The sequence below is a fragment of the Chelonoidis abingdonii genome, chromosome 9, assembly GCF_003597395.2.
Source record: "Chelonoidis abingdonii isolate Lonesome George chromosome 9, CheloAbing_2.0, whole genome shotgun sequence".
Taxonomy (NCBI): domain Eukaryota; kingdom Metazoa; phylum Chordata; order Testudines; family Testudinidae; genus Chelonoidis; species Chelonoidis abingdonii.
Window position 1 is genome coordinate 82,823,490 of NC_133777.1, and position 15,023 is coordinate 82,838,512.

Sequence of the window (15,023 nt, forward strand, 5' to 3'; positions counted from 1 at the left end):
TTCTTTATTGGTATCCAAAATACTGAAGCTGCCTAATTGCATTGTGAGCTCCCTGGAAGGAACCCCTCCCATAACCAAGAATGAGCAGTTTCTATTGTCTAGCCTGAACAGAAGAGCTTTGGTATACTCCCTTGAGCCATCAATTTACCCATAAACAAATCTAGTTTTCTGTCTTGAATCATTGTTCTTTCCCTACAAAACCCCCTACCCATGCTCAAGTAAGTGCTCTGATGCCTGGATCCAAAATCTACATCAATTCCACTGGGACTTACCTTCTCCTGACTGATCGTGCTGGGGGCTCTGCCTTACTCCAGCACTCCGGACCCTCAGCTAACATCACCTCCTGGGAACTCTGATGGATTCAAGCTTCATGGAGTGGTGAGGATCTAACTCTCTCTCTGTCTCTCGGTAAAGCCTTCTGACCCTGACTTGTGTGATCAGTTTTAGTTTTCTAAACCTGACTTTTATAATCAAATGTAAGTTAGATTTAATATAACTGTTTTGTTTGTTTGGCTCCCCATGTATGATTATTACCTGGTAATAAATAACTTTCATGGTTAAGCCGGTTACTTCTCTCTCTCTCTCTCTCTGTAGCAACGCTCCTTGTACCTTGTGTGTTCACCTGACTTTGGAGCTAGAAGAACCCAGCTCTCAGAAACCTAGGTCCTGCAGGATAGCTCCACTGGGAGGGGACTTGCAGTAGCGAGGACTAAAACTCCGTATGAGAACACAAGTGACACAAGCAGTACATTGATAGAATTACAGAACCCCTCTCCCCCAAAGAGTAACCCTAATAAATGAGTGTACTCCAAGATAATGGGCAAATCTGGTAACACTTGTGAGCACGTGGTTTATAAGTGCAATGTATTCTGATGGTGTTTGGGTACCTGTGCCTCCATCAATGGATGTTCAGCTGTGGGGGATTAACATTCATTTTTCTTCGAGACATGAATTCTATGCTGAGCTCTGTGTGGAGCCTGAGTGCTTTCTTTATACCATGTCAAACCAGGAGTAAGGACTATGCCCTGACTCCAGTGTTTGAATGCTGTTTGGCATGCCTTGCATAATAGTATCTCAGCCTCTGGCCAAGAGAAGAGCCCTCTTTTCTGTTAACTGTTTCTCATTTATGCTGGTCTGGACACACAGTACATAGAAGGCATAAAACTATAGTGTAATTATATGTACTACTCAGAATTTATTACTGCTTTCATTGTAGTGCACAACTTATGCTACTTCTGGCCACAGTACATGATGTGAGTGAATTGATTTCTGTGGCAAGAGACTGTGTTTTTAGTGTAGACTGGACCTTGTCTTTTCATTTGTACAATATCTCAAACACACTAATAGTGCTTAGAAAATACATAACCTCAGGAGAGCAAGGGAAGGAATCAAATACCACCAATTTTTTTCCAGTCTGCTAAAGCAATCAACCAATATCTCATAAATCCCAATAGTCTTGTGTTTCAGTTTTTAAACTAAGCCTGAGAGTTCTTTTTTATATACTTAAATATATGGCAGTCTTTCCTGCAGAAGCTGATTATTCTAAATAAATTATAGTATGTGTATTACAGATTTTACTTAGCAGATGTAAGACAGAGTGGGCTTTTTTGTTCAAAACTCTTTAAGAGTATTCCTTAGCTTTATGCTTTGAAGGGTCTTTGGCAGTCAAGCCCTTCTTAACTATTAGATGGGAAATATCCAAGCGAATTGTTCTGAAGTGATCACAGATGAGTGTTTTCTGTAGCCGTGATCACAGATAATTCATGTAATTACTATAAACACATTTCTGTAGAAAGATTAACGAATAATTAAATAGCTTCTTGGTTAGTCAATAGAAGTCCTAGTTTTCACCACATCAAGCATGTATTTTTGTAGCTAGCGTCTGATCATACCATTCAGGCCATTGCTTTACCAGTAGTCCCCCCTCTTACTAAGTTGTCACTCCCCAGGATCCACCTGTTTCTTTATAAAACATTAAAGATTGCAATGGTGAAAGAGTAGGAAATAGTTTAACTGCTATATTTAAATTAAGAGCTGCACCAGACCTGGCCACAATAACAGATATCAAACCTGCAGACATATCTCCACTACTATGGTGATTAATACCCCCACCCCATAACATATCTTTCAAGATCGATGGGTCTTACACGTTCCTGTGACAACATGTGGTGTACCTCATCAAGTGCCCCAACAAAAACTATACCCTTGAATGAACTCATACAGAAAAATGATAAAATATAAAAACATCCTATCTATCACCCATGGATGAATACTTTTCACAATACTAACTCCATATCTGACTTCTCAATCCTTCCCCTGAAGCCTACACAACAGCTTCAAAAGGCAAGCTGGGAACTTAAATTCATAACTGCTGGACACTAAAAATCCTGAACTTAGAGACACTGCTTTTCATTACAATTTATAACACGCTCTGCTGTCTACTAACCTTCCTTGTCCTGCAAGAGTGTTAAGTGCCCATTTAATTTTAAGTGGTCTACCATTTGTGAGCCCCTTCTGCTTAACAATCTGTCCCACATTGTATTTAGCTGTGACACTGGGGTTACCTTCTCCAGACTTGAGGAAGAGCTCTGTGAAGCTTGCGAGCTTGTCCCTTTCAGCAACAGAAGTTACTCCAAAAAAAGATATTACCTCACCCACCTTGTGTGAGTCTCAGATTTATATATATAATATTTTACGCAATTCCTTTTTTATTGCTAAGATTAAATGAAAAAAACTTAATAGATTTTTAAGGACTACTGCAATCATCTAGGCTGACCTGTGGAACCCAAGCCATGTAACCTTTCTGGTAGTTTCTGCATCAAGTCCATAACTTTCTTCTTCAAGCAGTGTCCCTAAGGACTCTTCACTTGAGGTTTGCATGCATCTCGTGTACCTTCAGTCAGAGATTTTTGAGCAGCAGTCTTCATTTGGTCTGGGCATGTGCCCTAGCCTTCTTGATGTTCCATACCGAGGGTATATAAGGCTGTGACAGATGGACTGTCCTAAATTCCTTCTCAACCACCTCTCCCTGAGACAAAGCACTTTGTAGTGCTTGCCTGCAGAGTTACTCATCTTAGCTAGTCTTTAGTACTTAATTTTAAGTGTATTTTACTTTTATTTTTTATAGTTTGTGTAGTAAGTGTTTAGTTTTTGAGGGTTCTTTCTCCTTTTGGCTGGGGTTTTGTCTGTTATGCACCCTCACCTCCATAGAGAGGGGCTGTCTCCTGAGAAGCCTACTTTTTCTTTGGGAATGTCTAAGTAACCAGGCTTCAAACATAGCCTCCCGTGCTGGGAATCCTTTCCGGTTAGTGATGGCTGCTAGCATTGTATCTGCTGCTTCGGGGATATGCACATCCATTTGAAGTGTAAGACCTGTGCAAGCTTCAAGAGTCACTTCAGAAGGGATGGAGAGAGAAAACTTCAGCTTTTTGTGATGGAGTGCTCACTTTGTCCTGCTTCAGATCCAGGCCCAGAGACCCACCTGGAACATCGGCCTCTGAACGACCATATCATTCTGTCAGTGTCTGCAGCTCTTTTACCTTCTAGGTCATGGAGAGACACTTTCAAGTGACATCAGGAAAGTCTCTTGCTAGATCTTCTCAGACACACCATATTCTTAAGATGCTTGCATAAAGGAGACACCACGCGCCTTAAAGGTTTCTCCAAGTGAAAGCCTTCATCAAAGTCACACAGTGCTGAAGCCCTTGGTACCACTGAAGGCTGAATGAGGTGCTTCTGAAACACTTGGTACCACCCTCATCTGCTGCTGCCTCTTCACTGCCAAGAGCATCAGTACAGCAAGAGGCAGAGCATCTCTTGGTACCGCATGCTTCAGTGTCTAGGATTCATCAAATGGCTGTGCAGATTCACGCAATACCACAGGACCTATATTTCTCCAATGAACCTGAATCATCTTTGCTGAGCTTAAGACTCCTGGTACCAAAACCTGATTTATCCCTAGTGTCTCACCTTTCACCCATATTGCCTGCCTCGGAAGTGATTTGGTCTGATATACAGCCAAATACTGCTCCTGGGTGCTCTGTTGGAATGCAAAGAAGAGAGTACTTCAGACTCTCTCTAATCTCAGTACAGGGCTACACTGATTGACTGCTGACCTTTGATTACTAAGCACCTGGAACATCAAAAGACACTTCCAGGCTTTTACTACCACGATCTGCCAACCATCCTCCCTGGTATGACTAGTATTGTCTGCCTCCCCTATCCCCCTACAATCCTCCCTAGTAGGCATACTCAGCTGTCTGCTGACAACAGTTTTTTAGGGTACCAACTACTCATGTGGACTGTACCAGACAGCACACTCCAGTTCTCTCTGTCCTACCACTTCATTCTTCTCTACAGGAAGGGACATTTGAAAAACAAGAAGGGAGCTGATGAGGGGACAATTCCACAGACTAATATAGCCCCATCTTCCCCACATGAGGCTGTCATGCCCCTACCAACTCACGTGGACAACTTCAAGCCATTTCAGGAGTTGATGAAAAGAGTGGCAGATGCTTTCAAGATTCCATTAGTAGTTCAAGTAGCATAAATTGCCTGATATTGTACGTACACCATCGTTAGCGTGGGTGGCCTTGCTTATAAATGAGGTGCTCTTGGAACCTGCCCAAGTGATCTGGCAGAGTCCTGCTACTGCTCCCCACTCCTGATAGCTAAAAGAGCAGATAAAATATATTATGTTCTACTAGGGGTTTGGAAGTCTTAGTTTTTTGTGCTGCCCCTAATTCCTTGCTCATGGATACCGTGAGTTAACATAGTAGGCAACAGCATTGAAAGGTATCCCCATGTGATAAAGACCAGAACCACTTAAACCTTTTTGGCCATAAAAGTTATTTATCCGCAACCCTGTAACACCAGATAGACGATTATCAGTTGATTCTGGCAAAATAAAACCACATCAGTTGCACAAAATGTCTTCGCTAATATGGCTGCTTGCTCCATTTCCATAGCTGTAACTAGGTGTAAAGTCTCATGACTCTAGTCCTCAGGATTTCCACAAGAAGTCCAAAGCACAGTAGAGGACCTTCCCTTTGTTGGTTTGAAATTGTTTAGTGACTCCACAAACAACTCTGCATTTTCTGAAGGACTCTTGAGTGACCCTTCTTTTGTTGGGCGTATATACACCTGTGAATAAAAAGAGATTTAGTCTGTCTCAGACAGCACAGAGATCAAGTCCATCCCAGTTATCTAGCTACTGTAGGTCGTTGGAGCCACATTTAAAAAAAAATCCAGGATGCAGAAGGGAGAGTTCACAATTATTCCTCCAACTCTGATGCAGCAGTCAGCTGCGAAGTGCGCATGTTGATGCTGTGGTCAAAGCCCATAAATATTCCCATGAACCAGATCTGATGTTTACAATCCTGCTCCTTCTGTCTGCCCACCTTTTGAGGATTGTCTCTCTCATTTTCACATTGCATGGGAGCAAGTTATCACTGCAGATGTATTTCGGAGGTTATAACATCAGGGTACTCCATATTGCCTTCTTACCCTCTTCCCCATTTTTTTTTCCAGAGATCCATTTCATGAACCTCTTCTGAACCAAGAAGTTTTATCCTTTTGCACTGGAGTTGTGGAACTACTTCCCACTCAATACAGATGAAGAAGATTTTAATCCAAGTACTTGGTTTCTAAAAAGAAGGGTGGGTGGAGACCAATTCCAGAATTAAGAATGTTAATTACTTTTGTCAAGGTACAGAAATTCAAGATGGTGACACTTGGAGCTATATTTCCACTCCTGGATTTGGGGAACTATTTTGTGACGCTCAACCTTCAAGAGGCGTACTTTCATGTCAGTACGCTCTTCTCCCAAAAGGTTCTAATGCTTGGCAAATCTCTCATTGACTTCAGACAGAGCAAAAGTGTGGGTCCCAGAGCAAAGGTTCTAGAAATGCAGCTCCAATGTAGTGTGTCATGATTATACATAAGAAAATCTCTCAAACTCTTTGTGCTTCATTATAAGAAGGGTGGTTATGAGCTATTACACTAATCTGAAACTACATGTCTGAGTATTGTTTGTACTTACATTTGGATTCTGCCTTAATTGCACCAAGTTTTGTATTCTGCATCTCTTCTTTGTCACTGGTACAGTTGGAATCGTTCTTTGCACAGAATGACCAGCAAGGATCAACTGAAACATCAGTTGTTCAAGTGGATCCCATTCATGATGCATGTGTGAGTCAGGAAACTTTAGTGTCTGTTGGGGCCCCACATGCACCCTGTATGTTCTCAGACCCCTGCTATCTGAGGGCATGAAACGGAGAAGAGTAGGGCTGGTCAAAATGTTCATATGATTTTTTAATCTAAAAGCTTTTGAAAAATGCTGGTTTCGCCAAAATGCATATTTTCTGAAAATTATATATTTTTTAAATAAAATTCCAAATGAGAAAAAATTCTTTTTTGTTTTTCTTTTTTTCTCTTCCGTTCCCCTTTTCAAGGAAGAGAAGTGGATAGAGGGAGGTCTTTTAAATGAATATTTTCAATAAAAGGTTTTATTTTTTTTTAAAAATCCAGTAAGTGAAAAATAATTCAATCTTGAAGCCTGCAGAGCAAAAATAATTCCCAACTCTTTTGTGAAATTCATTTTCCAGCTATCTCTAACGTGCAGACCCAAACACCTCCCTCTGCTTTCTGGCAGTGTGTCAGGATGCAATGGTCGTTTCTTTGAAATCGTTTTCTCAAAAAAACCCACAATGATTAGATTTTAGTTCTAGGAGTTGTTTAAATAGTTTCTACCCTGTTGTCCATTTTTTCTCTCATCGCCCAACCTTTTGGTTGATGTAAGATTTTGGGGTTTAAACCTTGCCTCTGTGATGACAGCCTGATGTCAGTCACTGACGACCTCACAAAGTGCAGCTTCTATTTTGGAAAAAGTCATGTCCCTAGAGATGTTTGCTGATCCTTTTCCAACAGGACTCGACTGAGCCAGGAACAACTGCTTGAAGCTCCATCTCCAGTAGCAATCATATTGTAAACAATTTTCACAAGACCTGCGTAAGGGAGTAATATTTCATCCATTTTATGGATAGGATATTGAGGGATGAGAGGTTGAATGGCTTGACGAAGCCATACAGAAGCCGGGGCAGAGAGGGGAATGAAGCCCAAGAAACTTAACTTTCTGCTCTGCTAGGTAAGAATGTTTCCCTCGATAATATTGAATCTTACAAATAAATTTGCATGCTAGCTGATTTTAGTTATTTTCTGAACATATGGTTTTATTTCCATTGACTATATTACCTGTCATCTCCCATCTGAATACTTGTTTATTAAGTAAATGCAGCCACTGTTTCAGGAGTTTGGGAAGGAAACAACTAAAGAGAGGAGCTACTTGTATAGACAAACTGAAATCCTGACTAACTAGTGCTAAAGCATGAAGATAATTTCTAGCTGAAGTAAGGGAATCCATGAAAAAAGTGCAAGCTGTAGCTGAGAGGTTGCTGTTAAAAACAGACTGAAGAATTCAAAACATAATGAAGAGTTGAAAAAAGGTGAAAAGAGAGTTGGTATCGAGAGAGAAATACAGGAGAAGCAATTCATTCTAGTTAGAATCTGACAAGGCAGGGATCCCAATGTGTCTGCAACATTAATGTCATAGTGATGGAAGCAGAATATTATCTAGGGAAGAGGTGGGAAAACTACGGCCTGTGGGCCATACCTGGCCCTCAGGATGGTCCTGTCCGGCCCTTGAGCTCCTGGCCAGGGAGGCTGGCCCCCAGCCCTTCCCCTGCTGTTCCCCCTCCCCCACAGTCTCAACTTGCCATGCCACTAGCGCTCTGGGCAGCGGGACTGTGGGCTCCTGCCGGGCTGCCTGGCTGTGAGAGCTGCTGGCCTGCCCCAGTGCTATAGACTGTGCAGTGGCGTGGCTGGCTCCGTCCGGGTGGTATGGTTGCCTGTCCTGGTGATCTGAGTGGCATGGTAAGGGAGCGGGGAGTAGGGGGGTTGGATAAGGGGCGGGGGGCAGACGGAGTTAAGTGGTATGTAAGTCTTTTGCTAGACTTCAGCACAGGGGTGAATTTCATAAGACCATTGTGAGCTCCATTTTCTTATTCTTCTGTTTCCTTAGGGCAAGTCTGCTGGGTTAGCAAAGTGGTAACAGCGTGTACCCTACTAAATTTGATACAGAGCCAGTCTTTATTCTGGAGTGGTTGGTCTTGCAACATCCATACCCAAAAGATTCTCTTGGTAAATAATTTCAGACACAGGGATTTAATGCAGCACTCAATTGTAGTACTGTTCAAGTCAAAACTGTCGTCATCTTCAATGAGTGTGGTTGGGCCCTTCATCTAGACCAAAGTCATGTGTATGATTTGTGCAGCAGGTTTTAAGAAAATCCAGTTTCTGACATATATCTGGGTTACAAAGCCAAAATAAAATGTTCACAACAAAAATGTATTTATGTAATGATCTGAAGAGAAGTCCCAAGAGGATGTCTTGCAGTTAAAAAGCAAAACTGTCTTTAGCTTTAAAAATGAGGATGGACTTGGCTCCAGCATTCAACTGGAAGCCGATTCAACCATCACGCAGCAAATTATTGAAAGCTCTTGTTGCCATTATTTCGATAGAGTGTTTAGTGCATCCCACCTAATCAGCAGAAGAAGTAGGCACATGATGAAAGAAGCTATATCTTGCTAATACAGAGGGCTTTGTAACTGAATAAGCAAACTTGCAAAAGAATCAATACAAGATTTTATTGGAAGCCAATGAAAGAGCTTTAAAACAGGGGCAACGTGCTGAAACAACTTAGAGCTGCGGCAGTTCCATCCTGTTAGTACTGTAGCCTGTGAATAAAGATATGAAATAATCAGGCTTTGAAGCAACAATAGTATTAACCAGCAGTTGAACCTGCTGAATGGGGGTATCCATCTGGCAGTTTCAAAGATGCCAGTCTGAAGCTCTCGTGACAGAGGCAAGACACTTACAAATATACACAAAGTCTGTGTAACACCCAGGCTTTCTACAAAGGACGTGGTGAAAGGGAATTATTGAAACTGTTGCCAGAGAAGGAGCAAATACCTAGGAGTGGCTGACAGTTTGGTTTGCCTTAATTCAGTATCCGAGTTTTGTCATTTGCAAGACTGATCATCGTGAAGGAGGTTGGTCAGGACTGGCACAGCACTGTGGTAGATCTGTGTCAAACTGGGATAACTCACAACAGTGGAAATTTAGGTTCTACTGCTGAATGATAAACCTCAAAGGGAACATAAAGACACTGAAGAGTAAGTGTCTCAGAATGGCTCACTGAGGCATGAAAGTACACAAGCCAAATGGCTGGCATCCAAACTCTCCAAACTCAGCAGCATCACAGATTGTTGTGACAGGTCAGAGTCAAGGAATGGCAAGGCTGTGCCCAGCAGAGCCGCACAATGGCTTGTTATCAAATTAAAAGAATTCCAGGGTGGGCATTGCCACGGGATTGTAGAAAGGTCCAAACAGACAGAGACCTTCACTCTATTAAATCATTAACCATGGCAAGTACAGTTATTCTGCTGTAGTCCGATCCCTGGAAAATGAAAAGGAGGAATATTATTATGTCTTCTCCCTTTAGACCTGACAAAACCAGAACCGAGAATTGAATTTTGGGTGTTAAATACAGAATTTTAAATATTCAAAAAGGCTTTGTCACTTGCTAAGCCTAAAGAAAATATAACCAAAAAAGAAAGACATATCAACAAGTTGATCTGACTCTTCATATGTATTTCCTAACATAAACATAGTACTTTACTTGCGATTTTCCCCCAATAAAGATCCTTTGAGCCCGTTTCAATTTAAATTTATATTAGTGAAAGTCTGACTACTTTTACTTCAAAGAAATGCTATGACAAAATTTAGGAAACTGACCAAGTCAAATCCCTTTTACAGACCGTTCACAGCATGCCTTCACTTATACAGCATGCAAATAAGACACCAGCATTGCACAATCACAATTTGAAATTCATTGCTTACCTAGCTACAAATTGGGCTTAATTAGGCATGCAAAACACATTGTTGCACACATAATAATGATACAGAGTTTTGATAAGTTAGCCCTTTGTGTTTATACTATCAGTTTCTGGATCAGACTTTTTAGATAAAAGCTGTTCAGAATATCTGCATTTACTCAGCATTCAGTATGCACTCTGAGCGAAACTTAATACGCAAACTGTTACACTGTAGTGTCTGCTTGGATATAAGCTAGGGAAATGTTCAGAGGCTCAAAAATATCCTTGCTTCTTTTTTGCTGCATTGCTCTGACTTTGAAAATTCTTAGAGGTTGTAACATCTTGTGTATATTTAAAAGCCAAACAATAAAAAGGGAATTGAATGAAACACATTCCCCATCCATTCCTCTGTAGTCTATGAATATCACATTAGACATTCTGGAAATAAGCTGTAATAACGTTTTGATCTGATATCTTCATTATAGACAATTTTCCTGTTTTTACTGAACTTGTTAAAATATCTTCTCTCTCAGTTCTTGTTATACATATTTGGCTTCTTTACATCTTAATTATGGGACTGAAGGTCTAAAACTAAAATAATGGAAATATACATCGGCCAAACTGGACAGTCTCTACAGAAAAGGATAAATGGACACAAATCAGATATTAGGAACGGCAATATACAGAAACCTGTAGGAGAACACTTCAACCTCCCTGGCCACACTATAGCAGACCTTAAGGTGGCCATCCTGCAGCAAAAAAACTTCAGGACCAGACTTCAAAGAGAAACTGCTGAGCTTCAATTCATCTGCAAATTTGACACCATCAGCTCAGGATTGAACAAAGACTGTGAATGGCTTGCCAACTACAGAACCAGTTTCTCCTCCCTTGGTTTTCACACCTCAACTGCTAGAACAGGGCCTCATCCTCCCTGATTGAACTAACCTCGTTATCTCTAGCTTGCTTGCTAGCATATATATACCTGCCCCTGGAAATTTCCACTACATTCATCTGACGAAGTGGGTATTCACCCACGAAAGCTCATGCTCCAAAACGTCTGTTAGTCTATAAGGTGCCACAGGATTCTCTGCTGCATATAAAGAATGGATGTTCATAATTTATTAAAATACAGTCTTAAAAGTTCTTCTGGTGGTTTCTTTAATTCTAGAAATCATGCAAAGTTAGGGGAAATAAGTGGAGCTGCAGTTTCAAACACTGCTTCTGAAATTGCCCACAGAAATGTTGCATTCATCCTCCTCTTTAAACACCTAACTGCCTTTGAAAATCTGGCCCTCTGTGTTTGAAACAGAACCATTCATTTTTTCCTCTTCCCCCCTCTAAACATATAATAATCCTAGCAGAGTAAACAGACTGTGTACAGGGGTGCTCTAAAAGTGTTGGGAGACGTAACGCTCCCTTACAGGCGATGAAGTGCCATCTGCTACAGCCTCTAGGCTATGGTGGTTTCCATGGCTGATGCTCCATGGGGAGGGTCTTACTAGTTCTGGTTCCACTCTGTTCAGGGCCTTCTGCATGTATTATTGGGGCTGGGAGATGCCATCGTTTGCCCCCGAGTCACTATAGGACTCCAGATTTCTTTGTAACTAAGTAACAGTTTATTTGGGTTGGAATCAGATTGATGATGGTTGTACTACCACCTGATCTAAGTTATTTCATGCTTGTTAGCTCCATAGCAACATTTGGCTTTTGATATTGTCACAGCAATTATTGCTGGATTTCTACAGTTAACTATATTTAGGGTTGGCTATATTTTTTAATGTCAGTTAATATTGCTGTTTATTTTTAAGCATTTTTTTATTTTTATCTATTTTAAATGTTCACGGTTGTGCAAAATTTTGGGGTTTAAGCATTTGTTATTTTAAATGTTACAGTTATAAAATGGGCGAGAGGGGGAGTAGACAATAATGACAGTAGACTCAGATTCAAAAAGTTGAAGCTTTATAACTATTAAAACACATCACAGATCAAAATATACAAAGTAAAAAACCTTACATTAAACTTCAAAAAATTCTCAAAAAATATTTTTCTTACTTTGCCTATCTGTACCTTTTGATTAGTTATCAAGAGAGTAGTTATCAGTAGTTCACACTCATGCTGGAAGGACGTAACAAGTGGGGTCCTGCAGGGATCAGTTCTGGAGCCAGTTCTGTTCAAAATCTTCATCGATGATTTAGATAATGGCATACAGAGTACACTTATAAAGTTTGCTGACGATTCCAAGCTGGGAGGGGTTGCAAGTGTTTTGGAGGATATGATTAAAATTCAAAATTAACTGGACAAGCTGGAGAAATGGTATGAAATTCAATAAGGACAAATGCAAAGTGCTCCACTTAGGAAGGAACAATCAGTTGCACACATACAAAAAGAGAAATGACTGCCTAGGAAGGAGCACTGCGGAAAGGGAACTGGGGGTCATAGTGGACCACAAGCTAAATAGGAGTCAACAATGTAACACTGTTGCAAAAAATGTGAACATCATTCTGGGATGTATTAGCAGGAGCATTGTAAGTGAGTCACAAGAAGTAATTCTTCCATTCTACTCAGTGCTGATTAGGCCTCAGCTGGAGTATTGTGTCCAGTTCTGGGCATCACATTTCAGGAAGGATGTGGACAAATTGGAGAGAGTCCAGAGAAGAGCAACCAAAATGATTAAAGGTCTAGAAAACATGAGCTATAAGGGAAGATTGAAAAAAATGGGTTTGTTTAGTCTGGAAAAGAGAAGACTGAGAGGGGACATAGCAGTTTTCAAGTACATAAAAGGTTGTTACAAGGAGGAGGGAGAAAAATTGTTTTTCTTAACCTCTGAAGATAGGACAAGAAGCAATGGGCTTAAATTGCAGCAAGGGCAGTTTAGGTTGGACATTAGGAAAAACTTCCTAACTGTCAGGGCAGTTAAGCACTGGAATAAATGGCCTGGGGAGACTGTGGAATCTCCATCACTGGAGATTTTTAAGAGGAGGTTAGAGAAACACCTGTAAGAGATGGTCTAGATAATACTTAGTCCTGCCATGAGTGTAGGGGATTGGACTAGATGACCTCTTGAGGTCCCTTCCAGTCCTATAATTCTGATTACCAACTCGGAAATATTTTCTGTCAATTTGGGTGTGTACAGTGAAATCAACACTTACTGATTTTAAAAATCAAGTCATTCCAAGCTTAACTATATTTCAGAGGATGTTCTGCATCTGTATAGTACCTGCCCTTGTGGACTTCAGAGTTGCTAAAGGTTGTCATTTGAGTGTAAAGATAATATCTTATCATTAGGTATGCATTTTATAAGTTAAAAAGATAGTAATTCTGACATATTGGAATGGTAGTCATTACCTAGATGTGGGTTACAGAAGCTAGCTGGTTGGTCCTACCAAGTGGAGACTTTGGTCACCAGTAAGTATTGAGTTTCCACAAGAACCAGCGACCCATCCTTTTTGGTTTACTCTTGGCTTCAGTTGTTTTAATTCTTCACCTTCCTTTTAGGAATGCCCACAGTAAATCTGTAGCCAGCTTCTGCATCTCTGAGCCAAAGCCTGGGAGCAGGTTTAGAGATTTGTAAAACTAAGATTAATAGGATAAATGTCAGCAAAGGAAAATGTAGCCTGAATATCAGGAAAACTGTCATATGAGTGTGGCCTCTTCAACCATCCATGAGTTACAGAGATTTAATAGTCCATTTAATGCTTAATATATTTAAAACTAAAAACATCAACATGGTAGGGAACATGCTGTATTGGCAGGGGGATGGAATAGGGGCCAATCCAAATCCCACTAAAGTCAACAGAAAAGTTTCCCCTTGATGAATAAATTGAGATGGTTCCACTGCATTCAGGACCTTCTGTATGTATTATTGGGTGTGGGAGGTCTGCAAGTCACTGTGGGACTCTCCACATATCTTCACAATTAAGTAGCAGTTTATTTGGGTTGGAATCAGATTGATGTGGGTGGTACTACCACTTGATGGAAGTTATTTCATGCTTGTTAGCTCTATGGTGACATTTGGCTGTTGATATTCGAGATGGGGGGGAAAAATCTGGTTTCTATGGTTCTGTGATAATATGGCAACAGACTCTCACTAGTTGTTTTTTTATTTTTTTTATTTTTTTTGCTAAAGGATTAAATATGTACTTGTTTGCTTTTTGATATGACCTTTCTATCAAGGCAACAGATTGAAAATTAAATGTGTATCTAGTCAGTGCCGAACTTTCAAATAACAACCACAAAACCATACGGCTTGTTTTCCTTTCTCTCTTATTTACTTTACTTTGTTTCAAGGTAAAGCATATGTGACTTGGCTGTCAGTGCAGCTGTAACTTAGCAATGAAATAAAATCAGTGCCTAATATTTTTTATATATAGTCAGACCTTCCACAAAACAATAAAAATCACCTTTTCTTTGTATAGAGGAATGTGACTGTGTATTGACTGTAGCTTGTATTATTAAATGACAATAACTTGTGCCCAATGTGATGAGGGAGATCATTGCTTGTATATGACATCGTTACTATTAGCCTTAAGATGATGATTCCAATATTATAGATCCCTGTTTTCATGGTCATATAATTCCATGTCTTTGATTTTGGAACTCCCTCCCTCTGGTTTGCTGGAGCCCAGATTTAGTCATTTTCCGGGCAGGCTTCAAAACAAATCTTCTCTCAGGCCACTGGGCTGAGCTTTGGGTGATTATACTGAGCAGACCTTTTGTATTACTTCGTGTCTTAACCTATAGCGTAGGTGTCCAGAGCACAGGATGGTGCCTTTGGCTATATTTTATTATACACTTAAAGAAGTAAAAATAATAAAAAATATTTGGTGTAATGACTCAGAGTGGGAGGGTTGTTTTTTTTTGTTTTTTGTTTTTTACCAAATCTTGGTTGATGGAAGAGTACTTCACCTGTTTTTGAATAATCAGAATATTTAAAAAACAATCTTTATAGCACTTTCACAGCTTTTTGGAACTCATTTCTTCATTTTAGCAAATCATTCGTGGCAGATGAGTTGTTCCTCATCAGAACTTATTAATTTGTCTATTTTGTCTATTTTCAAATGTTTTATTATTAGAAACTCCCAAGGTATCATT

General features: G+C 40.2%; 1 protein-coding gene across 1 annotated transcript in view; it reads left to right on the forward strand.

The window, feature by feature from the left end:
* Positions 1–349: 349 nt before the first annotated feature.
* Positions 350–15,023, forward strand: part of NOX5 (NADPH oxidase 5) — a 92,337-nt gene continuing 77,663 nt past the window's right edge. The window contains exon 1 of the mRNA XM_032764349.2: positions 350–378. Coding sequence (XP_032620240.2) covers positions 356–378 — 23 coding nt within the window. The 5' untranslated portion in view covers positions 350–355. The remainder of the gene's footprint in view (positions 379–15,023) is intronic.